We start from the raw sequence: 22,099 nt of genomic DNA on the forward strand, positions 1-22,099 counted from the left end.
GCTGTCCCTGACCTGTTCATCGGTGCATTGCCTTGGCGGTCTTTGCCCTGTTCAGCGGTGCTTGACTTTGCTGTCTCTAACCTGTGCAGCGGTGTGTGGCATGACGGTCCCTCAGTGCCCAGCGGGGCTGTGGCTGCCGGGCCCTCCAGGACACTGACGCTGGCGGTGGTCTCCAGACCAGTGACGATACTGCTGCCCTCCAGGGCACTGACTCTGGCGGTGGTCTCCGGACCAGTGACGATACTGCTGCCCTCCAGGGCACTGACTCTGGCGGTGGTCTCCGGACCAGTGACGATAGTGCTGGCGGTGGCGTCCCGGCCGGCGGGGAGGATGGCAGCCTTCTCCGCCGTGCTGCTCTTACCAGACCTTGGAGACCTCTTCTGCCCCTTCACCACCTTGGGAGGAGTCACAGCTGACTCGGCACTCCCCCCGGGACCCTTGTGAGCTGTTTTGCCGGCAGGAGTCTTCACCCTCTCCCGTCGGGCACTTTCCAACTTAAGGTGCTTTACAGGGGGTGGACTGGTAGTGCTTTGGCTCTGTGTCACACTGGCTGCCCTTGTGGCCGGTGCACTCCACAGACCTTTAACACGCACCACTGGTACCGGACTTTTTTTGGCTGAGGTGCTACTACGGGACCTATGAATTGGAGGGGTGGGGGTGGTGGGAAAGAGGTCAACGTTGCTCAGGAAGAGTTTCTGACGAACACTGGGATGGGTAGCTGGAGGGGGTCTGGGAGTGGAGGAAGAGGAGGTGGTTGTAGGAGGTGTAACTTTAGGTGATTTGGGTGCAGGTGCAGGTACTGGAGGCTGTCGTGAGGTGGATGGATGTTGGGTGTGTGGGTGCCCGCGTTTGTGTGCTTTGGGAGGGGGCGTCACACTGGGAGTGGACACAGGGGACGTGTAAATGGTAGTGGGGGTGGTGAGTGCAGGTGAGCGGGGTGTGGTGCTGGGTGTTCTGGTGCGAGTCCTAGTGCCTGTAGATGTAGTGCATGCAGGTGAGAGTGTAGACGACACTGGGAGGGGGGAGGGAGACGACGAGGAGGGGGACACAGTGGAGGCAGTGGATGTTGCTGTGTCTGTATGTGGGTGATGCTTGTGTGAGTGCCTGTGGGATGTGTGGTGCCTATGTTTGCCTGAGCTACTTTTGTGTGGTGAGGTGTGTGCATGCTTGTCTGATGGTGTGGTTGGGATAGGCTGGGGTACAGGGGATTGGGTCTGGGTGGAGGAAGTTGGAGGGGGGAGGCTAGAGACAGGGACAATGGCTGCCATCAGTGCTGAGGCCAGAGATTGCAGGGTTCGATGATGGGCAGCCTGACCAGAATGAATGCCCTCCAGGAATGCATTAGTGTGTTGCAACTCCCTTTCTACACCCTGGATGGCATTCACAATGGTAGACTGCCCAACAGTGAGTGACCTGAGGAGGTCAATGGCCTCCTCACTGAGGGCAGCAGGGGTGACAGGGGCAGGGGCTGATGTGCCTGGGGCGAAGGTGATGCCCACCCTCCTGGGTGAGCGGGCACGGAGCGAAGGTTGAGGGGCTGCTGGGAGGGCGGTGCTGGTGGGGGGGTGGCGGCTGTACCTGTAGAAGTGGGGGGCACAGATGGTGCCGCCACCACAAGGGAGCTCCCATCGGCGGACGAGTCTGTGTCGCTGTTTGCTGATCCGGTAACCGACGTGAAGCTCCCCTCGCCCTCCGTCCCACTGGTGTATTCAGAGTCTGTGGTGTGGCCCTCCATGGCCATGTGGGATGCAGCTCCCTCGTGCTCCGGTGCCACTGTACCTCCGCCTGATGATGCTGATGCAGAAAAGAACAGGGAGAGCACAAAAAGGGGTGGGGAAACAGAAGAAAGACAGGTTGAGTGCATGGCTTACCGCTACCGTTGGCGGACAATACTGACACAGCAGCCCCCTGCACTACGCCGTGCTCTTGGCCTCTACAGATGCAATTTCTGGGATATGGCCTACATGGCTATAAGTGTCATCTGTCCACATAGATGACACAGGGGCATGTATACCTGTACTTGGCACTTTACAGAGGTGGAGTGGGGGCCACAGGGCCATGCCTTACAAAGGGGCCTAGCCTACGGAACTCGCCCTGGCCTAGGGAAACCCACAGTCCTCCTCCCCCACCCAGACCCCTCCACTGCGCGCTAAGTCCGCAGAATGAGAGTGTACTCACCCCCTTGTGTCTGCTGTGATGCCCTCAAGCGCCCATCCAACTCAGGGTAGGCCACCGCCAGGATCCGGAACATCAGGGGGGTCATGGTGCGACGGGCACCCCTCCCACGTTGGGAGGCCATCCCCAGCTGAGCCCCTGCCATCTTCTTGCTCCAGCGGCGAATGTCCTCCCATCTTTTACGGCAGTGGGTTCCCCGTCTCTGGCGGACCCCCAGGGTCCGGACGTCCTTGGCGATGGCACGCCAAATGTCCTTCTTCTGGTGGGCGCTGACCTACATGACATGTACAGGGGAAGAAGAGAAGTCATTACCAACTGCACTGTTGAAGTGAGTGGCCCCCATCCCTACCCTTGCCATGTGGCACATGCATTCACAGTCCTTCATGGTCGCAGAAATCTGACCCCTTCCTACTGACATCAAGCCCTCTCCACCCAGCATAGCCCATACAACGTGCTCCCTGTGTACTTACCTGTTGGTCTGGAGGACCGTAGAGTAGTGTGTACTGGGGGAGGACCCCGTCCACGAGCTTCTCCAACTCCTGAGCAGTGAAGGCAGGGGCCCTTTCCCCAGACGCAGCAGCCACTGTCTCTTCCAGACCGAGGTCACAGCAGCACTTGCAGTGTAGGTCCTCTCCTGTCGAAGATCAGGTATCGAGTGATTGAACTGACAGAAAATGGCGGTCACGTCCGCGGCGGTGACGTCCGCGGCGGTGCGTATCATCACCGCCGCTGCAATTCATCATTGGCTCCTGGGACCCATAGGGTCCAATGTTAACCAATGCAGCATTGCGCCGTGGTCTACGACCGCCTACCGCGACGGTGTACAACGCCAGCGCAGTTACCTCACATCCCATTGTCCCAGTTTAGAGGTCAGACAGCCGCCATTTCAGGGGCCCACATGGCTTCATTTACTACTGCGTCACACATACCTAGGCCTACACTCAACACACATACAGGAAGAGTTTTGTATTTGGTGTCGTGTTCTGTGTAGCTGTGGGTACATACCTGAGAATTTGTTGACTCTGTGGTCGCTGTTGTCCTTCTTAGGCACCGTCAGCTGGGACATTTGAGGAGATGGCAGAATCCTCCGGTGTACCGACCGCTGGTGGACCTGTTAACAATGGAGGAGAGACATTTGATCATCACCTACAGGTTTGACCGTGCCACAATCCAGGAACTGTGTACCCAGTTGGAGCCAGACCTGATCTCACCAATCCGCCATCCCACAGGAATACCCCCTGAAGTGCAGGTGCTATCAGTGCTCCATTTCCTTGCAAGTGGATCATTTCAAACAACAGCGGCCATGGCATCAGGGGTGTCCCAGCCTATGTTTTCCAACGTGTTGTCCGCCCTGCTGAAACACGTGAGGAGCTACATCGTTTTCCCTCAGGTGGAGGATTTGGCTACAGTTAAAGGTGACTTCTATGCTCTGGGACATATCCCCAACATCATAGGTGCTATTGATGGCACCCATGTAGCTCTGGTCCCCCCCCCGCAGGAGTGAACAGGTGTACAGGAACCGGAAGAGTTATCATTCAATGAATGTACAGATGGTATGTTTGGCAGACCAGTACATCTCCCAGGTAAATGCTATGTTCCCTGGCTCAGTGCATGACGCCTACATCCTGCGGAATAGCAGCATCCCGTATGTGATGGGTCAACTCCAGAGGCACCGTGTGTGGCTATTAGGGGACTCTGGTTACCCCAACCTGTCATGGCTATTGACCCCAGTGAGGAATCCTAGGACCAGGGCAGAGGAACGCTACAATGAGGCCCATGGGCAGACTAAGAGGGTGATCGAACGCACCTTCGGCCTCCTGAAGGCCAGGTTCAGGTGCCTCCATATGACAGGTGGTTCCCTATTCTACTCACCAAGGAAGGTGTGCCAGATCATCATCGCCTGCTTGATGCTTCACAATCTTGCTTTGCGACGCCAGGTGCCTTTTCTGCAGGAGGATGGTCCAGATGACGGTGTTGTGGCTGCTGTGGAGCCTGTGGACAGTGATGAGGAGGAAGCTGAGGAAGAAAACATAGACAACAGGGAGTCAGTCATCCAGCAATATTTCCAGTGACACACAGATGAGAACAATCTTTTTACTATTACATTCACTTTCACACTCCTACCTCTATCCTGTCTGTCAATTTGAAGCAGTATTTGGTAACTGAGTTGTACATTTCCATTACGGTTTCACAGGTGTGGTTACCAACGTGTGTCATCTGCTTGCATCCTTCATGGACTTGTGATGTGGGACATAGGTATGTTGGCATTACATTTGAAAACGCATTTTGTCACTGTCATAGCTAATACACATTTTCAAAATCACAGACTGACTCCAGATTGTTTTGTGGTTCAAGGGTGTTTATTGAAGTGCTAATTATTGGAGGGGGTGGCAAAATGGTGATGGGTGATGGTGGAGGAATGTCCATGGCAGAGTCCAGTCTATTAGTCTCACAGGTGCACTGCCCAGATGGGCATAGGAAGTGGAGCTGGGGCAGTTTAAGTATGGACAGGGTGACAAAGTGGGACAGTGGGATGACAATCAGGGTGGTCTCATTTCCTGGCGGGGGTCTTGCCATCTTGCTCTGTCCTGTTCCTGGATCTCAGGGACCGCTTGCGGGGTGGTTCTCCGTCTGCAGGTGGTGGGGTGCTGGTGTGGTGGTCCTGTGGCGGGGCGTCCTGTCCACTAGCGCCGGCGGAGGTGGTGGCCAGTTCATCGTCCAGGCTAGTGTCAGGGGCCCCTTGGAGCGCCACGGTGTCCCTCATGGCCTTTTGTATGTCCTTCAGCACCCCTACGATGGTGCCCAGGGCGGACGGAGCTGATGGTTCTGAGCTCCTCCCTGAAGCCCAAATACTGTTCCTCCTGCATGCGCTGGGTCTCCTGAAACTTGGCCAGGACCGTAGCCATCGTCTCCTGAGAGTGGTGGTATGCTCCCATGATGGAGGAGAGGGCCTCGTGGAGAGTGGGTTCCCTTGGCCTGTCCACCCCCTGTCGCACAGCAGCCCTCCCAGTTCCCCTGTGTTCCTGTGCCTCCGACTGTGTGCCCACTACCACTGCCCCCAGGTCCCTGTTGTTGTTGGGGTGGTGGGTTATCCTGGGTTCCCTGTAGTGGTGGACACACAGCTGATTGACGTGTCTTGGGGACGGAGGTATGGGCCCGCTGGGTGGGTGCTGTGCTGGTGTTACCAGAGGGTGGAAGGTCAGTGTTGGGCTGTGCCTGTGCGAGGGGAACCGACTGTCCCGAGGCCCACGATGGTCCGGGCTGGTCATCTGGATCCAGTTGGCCAGAGCTGCTGTCGTCACTGTGGGCCTCTTCTGTGGGTGCGGTGGAGATGTCTGGACCCTCCTGTCTGGTGACGTTACGTAGTGGTCCTGCAGGGGTATAAGAGCATGATTATTGCATGTGTGTGTGTCATGGTGTGCAATGGGTGGGTGTGCGTGTACCCCAGTGCAAGCATTCCTGTGTGGGGGCTTGTGTGATGATGGTTGGGGGGATGTTATGGATATGTGCAGTGAGCATGCTTTAGTGATGGGTGTCCATGCTTAGTTGTGTCATGCAGGGCTTGGTGTTGGGATGTGTGGTTTGTGTTATTAGTACATTAGTGAGGAGTTGGAGTGATAGGGGAGGGGGTGAGGATGGGGGTGTGTGATAGCATGCAGGTAGGGTGGGGGATATGATAGTTAAGATGTGACTTACCAGTGTCCATTCCTCCACCGACTCCTCCGAGGCCCTCTGGATGCATGATGGTCAAGACCTGCTCCTCCCATGTTGTTAGTTGTGGGGGAGGAGGTGGGGGTCCGCCGCCAGTCCGCTGAATTGCGATGTTGTGCCTGGAGACCACTGAACGCACCTTCCCCCGTAGGTCGTTCCACCTCTTCCTGATGTCCTCCCGATTTCTTGGATGCTGTCCCACAGCGTTGACCCTGTCGACGCTTCTTCACCATAGCTCCATCTTCCTGGCTATGGAGGTGTGCTGCACCTGTGATCCAAATAGCTGTGGCTCTACCCGTATGATTTCCTCCACTATGACCCTGAGCTCCTCCTCGGAAAACCTGGGGTGTCTTTGGCGTGACATGGGGTGGTGTAGGTGATGTGTGGGGTGGTGTATGTGTTGATGAGTGTGGTGATGTGTGGTGGTGTGGGGTGTTTTGTGCGTGGATGTTGTATGGGTGATGGTGTTGTGTGCCTCTGTGTGGTGGGGTTGTCTATTGCTGTGCTCTCTGTCTGTCGCCTTCGTCTATAAGTTTTGGTCGTAGGGGTTTGTGGGTGATGTGGGTGTGTGTTTTATATAGTGTTGGGTGTGTGGGAATGGCGTTTGTATGTGTATCAGGTGTGTGTATTTTGAATTGTCCAATGTGGCGGTGTTTTGGAGATGTGTGTGTATTTTGAGCGTGGCGGTGTGTACCGCCAATGGAATACCGCGGTTGAAAGACTGCTGCGTGGATTCGTGGGTCGTGATAGCCTGGGCGTGTTTCTGTTGGCGTGACGGTGGAGGTTTTTTTTCCGCCAGTTTATCACTGACCTTTGGTGTGGCGGACTTGTGTGGGTGTCTGAATTTCGGCGGAATCCGAGATGTGGGTCATGATAGCTGTGGCGGAATTCCGCGGCCGCAGCGGTGTGTTGGCGGTCTTCTGCACGGCGGTAAGCGGCTTTTACCGCCAATGTTGTAATGACCACCTATGTCCCAATGTCATTTGCTCGGTATCAACCAGAGCCCAATAGCAAGCCAGCAGCTGCTTCTCAAAGGGAGTGTACCGCTCTCCTGCCTCGGGTAACTTCTTTGTCCAGAATCCCAGGGGCACCCTCTTTCGTCCTTGTTTTTGCCACAAACTCCAATTAGCATGCTGTCCCTGGACGGTCACATTCAGCTCGATGTCTCCCTCCCGAATCGGCCACAAATCCAAAGCACGCTGAATGGCGACGTTTCGCTAATTCAAACATGCGCGGCTTCTGCTCGCCCCATTCAAATGCATTCTTCTTTCGTGTAACTTTGTACAATGGGGCCAAAATATGAGACAAATGGGGTATGTGTTGTCTCCAATACCCGAATAGTCCAATAAAACACTGGGCTTCCTTCCGATTTCGCGGCACTGCAAATTCCTTAATCTTCTGTTTCACTTTTGGCAACACTTCTCTGTGTCCCTGATTCCACTGAATGCCCAAATATTTCACGCTCTGAGACGGTCCCTGCACTTTCTCTGGGTTAATCTCCCACCCTTTATTCTGCAAATGTTCCACCACCCTGTCTAACTGAATCTGCACCTGTTCTTGTGTCTCTCCCTGCATCATCACGTCATCTATGTAGTGGGAAATTTGCACTCCGGGAACCACTGGTACTTCATCCAAATGCTCTGCCACCAGCCGGTGATAGATGGTGGGGCTATGTAAATACCCCATGGGCAACCTACAGAAGGTGTACTGGCGCACCGCCCACTGGAATGCCAGCTGGGGCTGACTCTCAGAGGCTATTGGTATAGTGAAAAAAGCATTGGCAATGTCAATTATCGCATACCAGGTCCCACTGTGTTTCTGTATGTTTTCAATCAAGGTAATGGTGTCTGGGACCACCGCAGTCAGAGGAGGGGTATATTTATTCAACTGGCGATAATCAATGCAAATCCTCCAACTGTTATCACTTTTGCAAACAGGCCAGAGGGCATTATTCCACGCAGTGGTGATGGGAATTACCACCCCGGCCTCCAGTAAGTCATGTATAGTCTGGCTAATCTCTTCATGCCCTCCCGGTATTCTGTACTGTTTCATTTGAATCACCTTAGTGGCTTGGGGAAGTGTTACCGGAGGAATCTTCGCACCCTCGCGGCGGCTATTGATATAAATCTCTTGGAACCAAATTGGTAACATCCATCTTCCAAATGTAGGGTCATCCCTTTCAAAATGTCAATCCCAAAAATGTACTCGGGAATGGGCACAATCAAGACAGTGTATTCTCTCTTTGGGAGTGCCCCTATTTTCATGGGAACCACTATCTGCATTGCTGGGGTTTCTTTTCCGCCCAATCCCGTAATGGTGAAGTACTGTCCCTTGAATTTTCTTGGGTTTCCATGAATTAAAGAGGCCTCCGCTCCGGTGTCAACAAGGGCTCGAACTTTCTGAACATTTCTACGTTTCCAAAAAAAATCTACTTTAACATGTGGTCTGTTATCTTTGCGAGCCCATCCCTGCACCGGAGTTTGACCTATTTCCTAGTCTATTTTCACTCTGCGCACATCGGAGTCTGCCCAAGTCAAATCTGGATACAGTCTACGGTAATTCTCAGGGAGCTCCTCCTCCCTGTCTCTGCCTCGCAATCTCTCTGAGCTTACTAGCTCCCTCTCCCACTCTCTGCCTCGAGTTCTCTCGGGACCTGTGAGTTCCCGGTCTCTCTCTCTGCTCCGGGTTCCCTCTGAGCCTCTGTGCTCTTGCTCCCAATCTCCATCATCTAGGGATCTCTCTCTGCTGCGGGGCTCTCTCTCTCTCTCTCCCTCTTCATCCTCGCGCTCCTCCCATTCTGCCTTTCTCTGGTTCACCTGTTTTTTATCTTTCTTGTTCCCTTTCCTGCTTCCCTCCTTCTTATCCAAACCGCGTTTGCGGTACATCTCCCATATATCCTTGGTGGTTATCCCATCAATGTCATCCCTGGCTACCCCATCTTTCAGCAAGGCCATAAACATGTCCCGCCTTGACACCCTGTTGTTATCAGTGCGATTCTCAGACCGTGAATTCCTCTCCGGCTTAGTCCATTCCCCTAAATCACTTAACTCACGCACGGCTTCTACCACCTGAGACAGTGGGTTACCAGTCTGATTAATTAACAGAGTCATGATGACATGCTTGTATGCAGGAGGAGCGGACCTAATCAGCCGGTTTCGCACAGACACATTTAAAATTCCATTAATCAAATTATGAGCATTACCCAGAAAGATAGCTGTTTTCATTCCTTCCTCCTTCAATCTCTGTACTGCATCTCTCAAAGTATACCAAGGTTTATCATTCGGCGGCCAGTCTGACTCTGTCGGATACTTCTGACCACACCCTTGTGCCGCTAACTCCAACAGATTGGTCATGGGACCATTCCCTGGATAAGTTCTAAACTCATTTTGGATAACTGGATCCGTACTTAGGATACAAAGCCTCGGGGCGTCACCGTGATCTAATTGGACCCCCTGACCTCCCATATCATGCACTCGCACCATCCACGTAAGCAATGTTTCCCCTGACCTCTGTCAAAATCTGTCTATCACATGACTTAGTTCTTGCTGTGTGTAGTCCTCCAGAGCATCCAGCATCACACCTCCAGGGTTGGCTGGGCTATGCTGTAACTTTCGCCGATATATTGGCTGCACACAGACAACATTCCTGCGCTCTGTCTTTTCTTGACTAACATCTTGACAATTATCACCCCCGGACTCATCCGAAAAATCAGACGTGTCCCAGATGTTTCCATCCCAAAATTCAGGGTCAAAGGCTAACCTTGCCTGAGAGACAGCTAAATGTACCTTCTTTTTATTAACTTCCCTCTTCGTCTTTTGTGTTTATATTGAGCGACGCTAACTGCCGTCCTCTCTGCAACCAGCTGGTACATTTCAAGCTTATCACTTAACAATTTATTTTCACAAGCTAACATGGTAGAGGAATTTCGGGCTTCTACTAGCTCCTTCTCCAGTTGCTCGTGGTCTTTCTGTAACTGTAAACATTTTTCATGCAACTTTCTGTACGCAGAGAGCAAAATCCAGCCTCGCCTCCCTTACGTACAAATCTCTTTTCCCTTGTCCATCGACACTTTTTGTAAACATGTTAAAACATTTTCAGGTTCTGCATTCAACATACACACATTCCAATTTTCACACAAACCAGCACAACGTGACCATTCCTGAGCTAACAGTTTATACGGGGCAGTTTCCCACCCTGGTATTTCTATGTCCGGATTTGATAAATGAGAACTTGCTTTTGAGCTCGCCTTGATCTTGTTAAAAAAAAAAAAAAATTTAATCTTGCCGACTACGCCAAAATGTGTTGCTTCACTCTTCAGAATAACAGAACTATGCACTGCAGGATAGTTTAGGGCACAATGTGAAACAATCACTCTCATATACCTTAGTAAGTAGAATAATCAAGTTTATTTATGGGGCAAGTTCTTATATAGCAAAACTGACCACACTAACATATCATGAAAAATAACATGAGAATAACTGCGAGAATATAAACACTCTGTGATATCATGAAAGATAACATGAGAATAACTGCGAGAATTAGTGCATATTACACACACACACACAATATGCTTAAATGCTTATAAATTGAAAGGCTTCACTGAAAAGAGATTCTGCATCCCTCTGCCGCACACCAAGCCGGGGAACCCAAATCGACTGGCGCAGGGAGTCTCGTTCAGGACAATCAGTCCTCCTGGCATTGCGTCCAACCCAGAAGAGAGTTCCTAAACCAGTCCATCAGGGCTCCTGACCTTTATAGTATTTACTAACGCCCAGGAGTCTTTTCGAGAAAAAGACCCCTTCCTTTACAAAATTGTGCAATCGGCGGTACCTTGTTCACCCTTCGAGACGTCTCCTCGGAACAGGTCAGGTTCCCAGAAGAGGGCTCCAAGGTGAAGCTTGCATTCCTCCTTGAGTACAGGCGCATCCCCCTGTTGTCCTAACTGATAGCTGGTGGAATGTAAATAGCGCCCTCCGTACCAGGCAGATGGAGCGAAGTTCAGCAGAAAAACACCCCACCCTGCAGCTTGCAGAAGCTTGTGGAAAAACACGGAACAGTGCTCTACGCACAGAACCAGACTTGACAAAATGGAGTTGTGAGCCAATGTAAAATGGAAGCAGAGGCCAATGGTCCATAGTATATTTCATTGCCCTTACCCTGCACCACTGTTCACCTTGCATGTAGTGCATGTAGCAATATGCACTACATATGTATGTATGTGGGTGGCACAATCAGTGCTGCAGGCCCACTAGTAGCATTTGATTTACAGCCCCTGGGCACCTCTAGTGCACTTTACTAGGGACTTACCAGTAAATCAAATATGCCAATCATGGATAAATCAATCAACAGTACAATTTATATAGGGAGCACTTCCACTTTAGCACTGATTAGCAATGGTAAAGTGCACAGAGACAATAAACCAGCAAAAACAGAGTCCAGTACACCATAAAAACAGGAGGTCAGAAGGCAAAAATACAGGGGAGACATGCCAAAAAGCAGCCAGGTCTAACAAGGCTGTTGGAAGTCAAAACTGGGAATCTACTACCATCTGTAGCCTTTTGAGACAGAGCCTTACGGACGTACCGCTGCTCCAATTGAAGGGGTCTATAAAAAAACACAAGGGAAACCACATTTATGCCAATTCTTATCGTTCCATTCCACCTCGCACTCATAATCAACCACTGCGTTAGACCAGGACTCCTGCAATTGATAACAAAACAATCACCTTCAATGGTCTGGGTCCTGGGGCCAACCCAGCTCACCCTCACAGAACATCATCATATTCAGTAATACAGAAATTGGTGTTACGCACCAGCCAGTGACAAACTTTATTTTTAAAGTCAAAGAAAGATTCTTTACGATAGGACCAGGGTGGGGGGACTCCCGGAAGAACAACTACATACAGACAGCAGTCAAGAGGGAGGTCAAATTGGGGTTGTGCCTGCACATTAAAGCCTCTACCATGAAAATTGCCTCTGATGGGGTTGTTCTGCACTGTCAATTTAGGGGCTTCGTACCGTACCAGCCCCTCTGGCTCCCTAGCCCCTGCCACAGCCCCCTGTGGATGGGTCAGGCCATCCTGTGAAATGAATACATAACCATTTATTCATTGTACTGCTCTCCAGCAGTTCCCTCATAACAACAGCAGTTGTCAGCCTTGTGCACTAGTCTCCTCTAATAAAATGCTAATTCATTTTTCAGGATGTTCCATACTTGCTCAGCAGTTTTTACTCTTTTTGGATACCATAAATTCCAGGAGTGTGGCATTATTTCCTGTTTTTCTAGGGATAATTTGGACACATCTATGTCCATGTCTGAGCTGACACTTCTACTTAGCATTGGTGTTTCTCTGCTCGGGATCTAGCTCAGGCCAGGTTCTACCCATATTCATGATTAACAGTCGGGAGATTTACAGAGGCATATATAAGTACGGGAAGGAGCACCACCGGAGGAGTCTTTTACATACTCCTCCATGCCTTTGTGAATCAGCCCTGAAACGTCAAGTTCCCTATTAGTAAAAGTGAAGAGTGGGTGCAGTCCATTCTGTGTTCAATATTTGAATATGAATATTACCTGAATAGTCGAAATTTACATATTTTATGTCTAGTCATAAAGTCATGTGAGAGTATGTTAAAGAGCACTACAGGAGTACTACTTACATAGTCCAAAATGTATTTGTAAATAGGCCCCAGAGAGTGTGACCCCTGCCCTCAGGCCATCTGTCATAAAAATTGAAAAAAGTCCCTCTGTGTCAGCAAGGATATGATTCCATCTTCTGAGACTTCTACAAATGTTGAGTAACCACCATTGTTTCTTACATTGTCATTAGTGGGATAAGACAGTAGCCCCCACATAGTGTATTGCATTTTATTACTACAAGAAAGATGTCGCCTTCATCCTCTTCAGATGGTTTCTCCAGGTGCACAAATGATCAATGACCTTACTAATAGACAGTTATTCATCTCCGCCAGAGGTATTCGATGTGGTTATCACCTTAAATATTGATTTATATTTCCATAACAAGACGCTTGTATTTTATCACGGATATTACAATGTTCAGTTTTGACTCCAAAGCCCCTTGTTTCTTCTTCATGACTGTTTCTGTCCTACCTAAAAATGATCTGGTCGCCCACTAGTGTGGAATATTTATTTGGGAATTACTCACGTTTGAAAAGTGTGCCGTGTTTTTTACATCAGGATTCTGCTAATGTGGTACTGTGAAATGTGCCAAGTGTTAATAAGCAGTTTTAACTGAAGGTATCAGTTAGGGTTGCCGGCACATGTGTGACTTGCAGGAAGCAGCACACTCCTTACATTAATCGCAAAGTTCAACAACTAGTGCTCGGCACCTCCCTGCCATTGGAGTCGATTTCACCAAAATGCCAGGGGTAGTGGAAGTGACATCAAGTACCCCTTGACCGTAATGACATCACAGGAAGTGACATCATTTGGCATTTCACATGAAGGCGTTAAATAAACCTATTTTCAGGGTGGGAGAGGAGCAACGACCTATTGGTGGAGGTACAGGGGGAGGGGCTTGAAACCAGAAATAAATGAAACCCTTCAAATTGGTGGCTGTTAGTAGTACCGGGAAAGGAATGTGAAATAAATTTGAAACAAAACGTAACTGGAAACAAAAAGTAAATTACTTTGTCTCAGAAAGCTGTGGCATCATACTCTCCGCCATAAAAATGTAAACGTTAATTTTCGTGTGTGAAAGTACACCATGATAGGCGTGCCCCTAGACTTCTTTGTGAATGTGTGGAAAGTTCTCAGATGGGGCAGTAAGGTGTGTATTATGTGCCTTCCTTCCCTTCATGGCACTCGAATTATCTATAAATGGTTTAAAATCGTTTAAAGTATGATAGACTTAACAATCCTCTTCTTTGTTTTGAAGACACCAGAAGCAATTTTCTGTAACATATTTCAATTGTAACAAGCACACAGCTCAGAAATCTCTGTAAAAAGTTATGTTCACTTATTCTAGGACTGGGATAATTTTCTGTTCTAACTCCAGGCCTAACATATTTTGGTGGCATAAGGGGCATCTGCTTGCTGGAAGAATTTGCCAATGTTCATAGCGACACCTCGGAATGTATCTTTTTTATTTTAAGTGGGTGAGTACAGAACTTTATTAGGAAAGGGGCGTCACATGGAAACATTGTGAAGAGCAGAGTGCTGAGGAGAGGCAGTGAGGTGATGGTACTCCACAGCACGCTCGGCAGAAGAGCAGTGGTACTGCATAGAGGTCCAAGAGAGGAGCAGTGGTATTTCCTAGAAGGTTCCAGAGAGGGGTAATGGTATTTTATAGGAGGTCCCGGTAAGGGGCTGCGGTATATTTTTTAGGATGTTCCGCAGAGGAGCAGAGGTATTTCTTAGAAGTGTCAGAGAGGAGCAGTGGTATTTCCAAGAAGGTTCCAGAATGGAAGCAGTATCTCATAAGAGGTTCCGGAGAGGGGCAGTGGTATTTCATAGGAGGTTCCGAAGAGGGGTGGTGGTTTTTCATAGGAGGTTTCCGAGAGGGGCAGCAGTAGTTCATAGGAAGGTCTGGAGAGGTGAGGTGGTATTTCCTTGGAGGTTCCAGAGAGAGGCAGTGGTATTTCATAGGAGGTTCCTGAGAGTGGCTGTGGTATTGCATAGGATGTTCCGGAGAGGGACAGTGGTATTTCCTAGGAGGTTCCAGAGAGGGGCAGTGGTATTTCCTTGGAGGTTTTGGAGAGGGGCAGTGGTATTCCATAGGTGGTTCTGAGAGAGACTGTGGCATTTCTTTGGAGGTTCTTAAGAAAGGCAGTGGTCTTTCATAGGAGGTTCCTGAGAGGGTCAGAGATTTTTCATAGGAGGTTCCTGAGAGAGGCAGTGGTATTTCATAGGAGGTTCCGGGGAGGGGCAGAGGTATTTCATAGTGGGTTCTGGAGAGGAGCAGTGGTATTTCATAGGTGGTTTCAGAGATGGGCAGTGGTATTTCATAGGTGGTTCCTGAGGGGGGCAGTGGTATTCCATAAGAGGTTCCTGAGATGAACATTGGTATTTCATAGGAGGTTTTGGAGAGGGGCAGTGGTATTTCATAAGAGGTTCCGAGAGAGGCTGTGGCATTTCGTTGGAGGTTCTCAAGAAAGGCAGTGGTATTTCATAGGAGGTTCCTGAGAGACACAGTGGTATTTCATAGGTGGTTCTGGAGAGGGGCAGTGGTATTTCATAGGGGGTTCTAGATAGGGACAGTGGTTTCCTAGGTTGTTTCGGAGAGGGGCAGTGGTATTCCATAAGAGGTTCCTGAGATGAACATTGGTATTTCATAGGAGGTTTTGGAGAGGGGCAGTGGTATTTCTTTGGAGGTTCCAGGGAGGGGCATTGGTATTGCATAAAGGTTCCAGAGAGAGGCAGTTGCATTTCCTGGGAGGTTCATAAGAGGAGCAGTGGTATTCCAAAGAAGGTTTCAAGGTGAGCAGTTGTATTCCACAGGAAGATCTGGAGATGGGCTTTGGTATTTCATAGGAAAGTCTAAGAAGAGGCAGTGGTATTAATTGGGAGGGACCAGCAAATTCAATGACATTATATGTGAGTCTCCAATGAAAGGCAGTGATAGTTCATGTGTGATTCTAAGGACAGGCAGTGGATTTAATAGGAGGTTCCAGATAGGGGCAGTGGTATTTCATAGCAGGTTCCTGAGAAGGGCAGTGGTATTTAATAGGAGGTTCAAGAGAGGGGCTGTGGTATTTCTTTGGAGGTTCTGGAAAGGGGCAGTGGTATTTCCTTGTCGGTTCCACAGGGGGCAGTAGTATTTCCTTGGAGGTTCGGGAGATGGGCAGTGGTATTTCATAAATGATCCATAGAGGGGCAGTGATGTTTCCTGGGAGGTACACAAGGGGAGCAGTGGTAATCCATCGGAGGTTCCCAAGGGGAGCGGTGGTTTTCCATAGGAAGTACTCAAGGGGAGCAGTAGTATTCCATAAGAAGCCCCCAAGGGGAGAAGTGGTATTCCATAGGAGGTTCTCAAGGGGAGCAGTGGTATCCCACTGGAGGACCCGGATAGGGGCTTTGGTATTTCATAGGAGGGTCTGGTGAGCGGCATTGCTATTTATTAGGAAGGAGCAGCGGGATTCAGTGATATATGTGAGGTTTCAATGAAAGGCGGGAATATTTCACAGCAGGAAAATCAATGAAAGATAATATAAATTGTATGTGCAGGTAGGGAAATGGCACCATATAAAGAACATACCACTGTCTGGAAAATGAAGCAACGTCTAAAGATGTGTATTTTGTAAAAAATAAGATGTGCATGATTAAGTACATGATTAGATGGCCATTGAAGGGGTATTGATAAGGGCCTACTACTGGGCTGTTCCTTGACACCAGTCAGTGAGCACTCACTGCATGCCACCTGATCACAGGTGCTCATGCAAATCACACGGATGCCCCTGCAGTCTTTCACTGGCGGTGAGTTTGAGATGTCACGTAACCTTTCTTATTTTCTCGCAGGATAACATTTCAGAAGAGGTGAAGGATTCCTTTCGGAAAATGTTTGGAGAGCTGGCTGGCGAGGTCGGTTATTTGCTAATTCTTAGACTTCAGATGAAGCTTGAGTGGGAGAGAACTTTGTTCTTCTTGTCAAACTCATACTCTAGATGTGGGGTGCTCAGTTGCTTTTTGGTAGAGGCATAGCACAACAATTGGGGAAAGAGATTTCAATGCAAATCCGTGTCTGATGAAACAGTTCATAATGAAACACTTAGACCCATGATAAAACATATCTCTTGCTATATTTACAAGACTCTCCCATCAGCCATGGGAGGTAGCCTTCTTAACCGAAGTTGTAATACTGAGAAGTGGCTTTTTCCACCTATGTCTTGGTGTCTCATAGAGAAACTGCCTAATAGAGCAACTGGAAAGTATCTTCTGCAGGTGCATATCTGGTGAAGCTGTAGGTTGACCATCCTGTCGTTATGTGTAGTCAAGACCTGGAGATGACATTCCTAGTTCTGCAGTCTACATCACAAAGTACCCGTGGCATAGTTGGTCTTGATAGGATAATCTCCTGGAGCAGCAAGATAGCTCAGGAATGTTGGATGTTGTTTCTAGGGCTTTCATGGTTATTGGGTCTATTGACTCACTGCTCCCATCACAGTTATTGGGTGTATTGACTCACTGCTGCCATCAAAGTTAGTGGGTATAATAACATAGTGCACATGTCCTTCCTGCTGTCAGGGTACTTTCCCTGCACATCACTGCCACATCGCCAGATATTACATAGTCAAATGTAACTTATATGACATAGCTTAAATGTAAGCGTTACTTAAAAAATAGAGTGGGATAACATAAATTAAAGCAAAATTGAAGATGTCATGGGAGAGGATTTTTAGGTAGCCAGTGATGGAGTAGCAGGTGATGTCGAAAAGAAACATCCACTGGAAGCAGAGGGGTCTTTAGTCTTCAGGCATTATCAGTTCACACTAGTCCTTTCCAGTTCATTACATGGGCTCAAGTACATGAAGAATCACATTTTACCAGTTCACTCAGATAGGCGTTGGAGCAATGATGGTACAACCATAACTGTACAGCTATTACAATGAGACCAACCTGTCTCTTGAAGGGAGAACTTTTGTTCAAGGTATTGTTGTTTGAGACCCTCCATTTCACTTAGTCAGTTTCTGGAACAGGTAGCAGAAGAAGAAAACAAGTTACTTACCTGTAACTACAGTTATCCAGTATTGGTATCTTTCACAGAATCACATGCTTGAATCATCCCTGTCGTCGAAGTGGGAGTCTCACGGTACCTTAGAAAAGCAGTAAGTAAGAATAACCATAAGCTACTGCTAGCAAACTTAAACATATAGCCTATCATTGTCCTTTTGAAAAAGAACTAAACTTGACCTATGACCAATCAGGAGCCAGCATCCTCTAGAATACTCCCAAGAGAGGCTCATTCCCTCAGATTTTCAAGCACTAGAGTGAAGAATATATACTGAAGAGGAAGGTGAGCCTCACAGAGGAGAAGGGTGGGTTGCAGGTGAACCTATGAAAGATACCAATACTGGATAACTGTAGTTACAGGTGAGTAACTTGTTTTATTATCCAGTATTGGATCTTTCATAGATTCACATGCTTGAATCTGAATAGCAAGCAGTACTTAAAACAACTGTTATGCCCATAGTGGATGGTGGGTCTAGCCATATCAGTTCATATAGTTAATACAAACAATACATGATCTGTGCATGAGTAGTATTCAAGATAATAATTGCAAAATGATAGGAACAATTGCAAGAAAAATTAAACATGCATGCATGAATATCTGTAGTAAAGAAAAAACACAGAAGTCACATTCCGTAAGAAAACAATGTAACTTACATTTATAATGTGGCTCACGTTAATGAAATATATGGTGTAGCACAGCCTGCATCACAACTGAATCGCTGCGCTGTGCTGATTCCAAACAGTAGTGCTGCACAAAAGAATGAGTAGTCTTCCACAATGCAGCTTGGCATATCTTGCCCAAGTATATGCCTACGAAAAGAGCAGCCTTGTAGAATGCACCTTAGGTGGTCTGGTTAGTGATTTCCCAGCTTTCAAATGACAAAATTGCATGGTGGATGGAATCCATTGGGATGTTGTTGCCTTTGTGACTCCTGTTCCCTCACGACCCTGACTGTAAGAAACTAGTAGTTGGTCTGTGTTACATAAGTGTTTGGTACGATCAAGCATCGCGTGACATCCAATGTGTGAACAGTTCTTTCGGCTGTAGTAGACCGATTTGGAAAACAAATTCTCAATATGACTGGTTTGTTTAAGTGAAAACACGAAGGAACCTTAGGAACATATCTTGGGTTCGTCCTGAGAAGAACAAAATCATCAGTGAAGATCAAGAAGGGCTCTTTGATGGTAAAGGCCTGTATGTCACTGACTCTTCTAGTAGAGATAAGTGAAAGGAGAGTTGAGATTTTTCATATGAGGAATTTCAGTTCAACTCTGTGTATAGGCTCGAACGATTATTTCATTGATTGAGAAAGGACAATGTTGAGATGACACTGAGGAGGAGGTGGTCGCACCAGAGGAAAAGTGTGAAACAATCCCTTCATAAAATGTTTTTTGAGTCTGGATGAATACAGTGAAGGTACGTTTGCAGAATGTCTATATGTAGATATTGCAGCCAGGCGAACCTTGACTGAGGCATGGACGAGTCTGGACTTGGATAGTGAAAGGAGGTAAGATATCATTTGTTCCAGCAGAGCCTCTGATGGGTGGAAATATTTTTGATGGCACCAGACACAGAAACTTCACCACTTGAGTCTGTAAGTCTTGTTTGTACTTTCAACCCATGCTCTAGAAAGTATCACCCTACATTCTTGATCAATGTTCATGTTTCGGAATTCATAGAACTCAGGATCCATGCGTGCAATTGGCAAGAGGCTGGCTCCGGATGTAGCATTTTCCCTCGGCTCTTCGTTAGCAGGTTCTGTTTGTTTGGAAATTGTATGGGATTGGTCACCGATAGGAGAATGAGTTCCATGTACCAATACTGCCTGGGCCACCTGGGCCCTATTAGTATGAGCCGGAAACCCACTGTTTTCATCTTCTTGAGAACCTTGGGGATCAACAGGAAGGGGGAAAAAGCGTATGCAAAGATCCCAGACCATCACATCAATACGGCATTCCCCCACAGTCCCAGGAGGGGAAATCAACTGGTGTAGAAGCGTCATTTGGCGTTCTTGTTGGTGGCGAAGAGATCCAGCACTGGTCGTCCCCAGCAAAGAAAGATCCTGTCCACCTCCTGTTAATCGAGCTCCCATTCGTGGCAACTGTCATCTGTCCTGCTGAGTGAATCTGCGTGGACATTGTTGATACCCGATGCGTGTTCCGCACTCAGATATTCTGTGCACTCAGATATTCTGTGCAGTGTGACCCAATCTCAGAGAGCTTGAGCTTCTTGCGAGAGGGAGAGAGATTGTGTTCCTCCCTGTTTGTTGACATAATTCATGTTTGTCCTGTTGTCCAAGCTGACCAAAACCGATGATCCTGATATTCGAGGAAGGAAAGCTTTGAGCATGGCAAAGATTACTTTCAACTCCAAGAGATTTATGTGCATCTTCTTCTGCGAGTCGGACCATTTCCCCTGATGCACATATAGGAAAGTACCCTCTTTTTGGCATGGTTACCCCACTTTTTGCCTGCTGTCAGTATGCTTTGACTGTTTCACTGGGATCCTGCTAACCAGGATCCCAGTTATTGTGCTCTCTCCCTCTCAACTTGGTAGCTTAGGACTTTGCACACCCCACAATTGGCATACTGGTGCCCCCATATAAGTCCCTAGTATATGGCACATAGGTACCCAGGGCATTGGGACACCAGGGGTTCCCCATGGGCTGCAGCATGTATTATGCTACCAATAGGAGCCCATGCAAAATGTGTCTAGAGGCCTGCCAATGCAGCCTGCGTGAAAAGGTGCATGCACCTTTCCACTACAGGTCACTGCACCAGGTCACTGTAAGTCACCCGTATGGTAGGCCCTCCTAGCCCAGAGGGCAGGGTGCAGGTACCTGTGTGTGAGGGCACCCCTGCATGAGCAGTAGTGCCCTTGCGAACTTCATTCCCATTACACTGGACTTCGTAAGTGCAAGGAAGCCATTTCACCCGTGTACTGTTTGAACAAGGAAGTGAGTGCCAAACAAGTATGGCCTCAGCTTCTTCAAAGCCCAACCCACAGCAAAGGCCTCCCTTTCTATGGCTGACCAATGCTTTTCCCTGGGGGTCAACCTTCTGCTTATAAAAGCTACAGGTTGGTCCTGGCCCTCTGTATTCAGTTGTGACAGTAGTGCCCCAACCCCACCTCAGAAGCATCTGTCTGTACTATAAATTGCTTGGAATAGTCACGGCTTCTTAAAATAGAAGCAGAGCACATGGCCTGTTTAAGGTGTTCAAAAGCTTTTTGGCAGCTAGCTGTCTACAAAACTTTCTTGGGCATCCTTTTGGAGGTGCGGTCATTAACATGGGCTACAAAGGAGCCATAGTTCTTAATGAACCTCCTGTAGTACCCAGTGATGCCTAAAAAGGCTCTAACCTTGGTCTGGGTTGTAGGGCAGTCCAATCCAAAATAGTTTGGATTTTCCCCTGTAGTGGCTGAATCTGGCCTCCACCTACCAGGTGGCCCAGATATACCACTTTCCCCTGCCCTATCTGGCACTTAGAGGCCTTGAAAGTGAGGCCTGCGTTTTGCAGAGCCTCCAAAACTTTCCACAGGTGGACCAGGTGATCCTCCCAGGTGGAGCTAAAAGCAGCTATATCATCAAGATAAGCTGCACTGTAGTCTTCCAATCCTTGGAGAACTGTATTCACCAGCCTTTGGAATGTGGCAGATGCATTATTCAAGCCAAAGGGCATCACAGTGAAGTGGTAGTTCCCACCAATAGTAGAAAATGCTGTTTTAGGTTTAGCATCCTCTAATAACTTGATCTGCCAATAGCCAGCAGTTAGATCAAAGGTGGTCAGATACTTGGCAGATGCCAGTGTAGCTATAAGCTCATTTGCTCTGGGCATAGGATAAGCATCTGTTTTAGTAACAGAGTTGAGACCTCTGTAGTCTACACAAAACCAAATCCCCCTTTTGCCATTCTGGGAGTGGGGTATTTGGCCCAAGGGCTATCTGAGGGCTCAATGACCCCTAGGTTTAGCATCTTCTGAACTTCAGATTTGACGCACTCCCTTATATGATCAGGTTACCAGTAAATGTTGCTCTTGACAGGTAAGGTACCCCCTGTGTCAATGGTGTACACCATGTGGTTTGACCAGGTGTCAGGGAGAACAGTTCTGAGAACTGTTCTAGGAGGTTTCTGCATTCCTCTTTTTGGGACTCAGAGAGGCAGTCAGAAACCACTATCCCATCAACTGAACGATCAGCTGCACTGTGGGAAAAGAGGTCAGGGGGAGGGTCACTCTCTTCTTCCTGTCCCTCCTCAGTTGCCATGATCAGAGTCATATCAGACCTGTCATACTAGTGTTTAAGGCGGTTCACATGAAACACCCTGAGGGGGCTTCTGGGAGTGCCAAGGTCTACCAAGTAGGTAACATCACCCTTTTTCTCCACTATGGTGTGGGGACCACTTCACATGTCCTGGAGTGCCCTGGGAGCCACAGGCTCCAGGACTCACATTTTCTGTCCTAACTGGTACACAGTCAGTTCAGCCTTCTGGTCATGCCATTGTTTTGCAACTCCTGGCTGGCCTGA

The 22,099-nt window shown here is 48.5% G+C and overlaps 1 protein-coding gene across 1 annotated transcript in view; it reads left to right on the forward strand.

Moving 5' to 3' along the window:
• LOC138296827 (calpain-1 catalytic subunit-like) overlaps positions 1-22,099 on the forward strand; it is a 434,447-nt gene that overhangs the window by 353,824 nt on the left and 58,524 nt on the right. Inside the window, exon 13 of the mRNA XM_069236288.1 lies at positions 16,363-16,425. Coding sequence (XP_069092389.1) covers positions 16,363-16,425 — 63 coding nt within the window. The remainder of the gene's footprint in view (positions 1-16,362; positions 16,426-22,099) is intronic.

The sequence above is a fragment of the Pleurodeles waltl genome, chromosome 5, assembly GCF_031143425.1.
Source record: "Pleurodeles waltl isolate 20211129_DDA chromosome 5, aPleWal1.hap1.20221129, whole genome shotgun sequence".
Lineage (NCBI taxonomy): Eukaryota > Metazoa > Chordata > Amphibia > Caudata > Salamandridae > Pleurodeles > Pleurodeles waltl.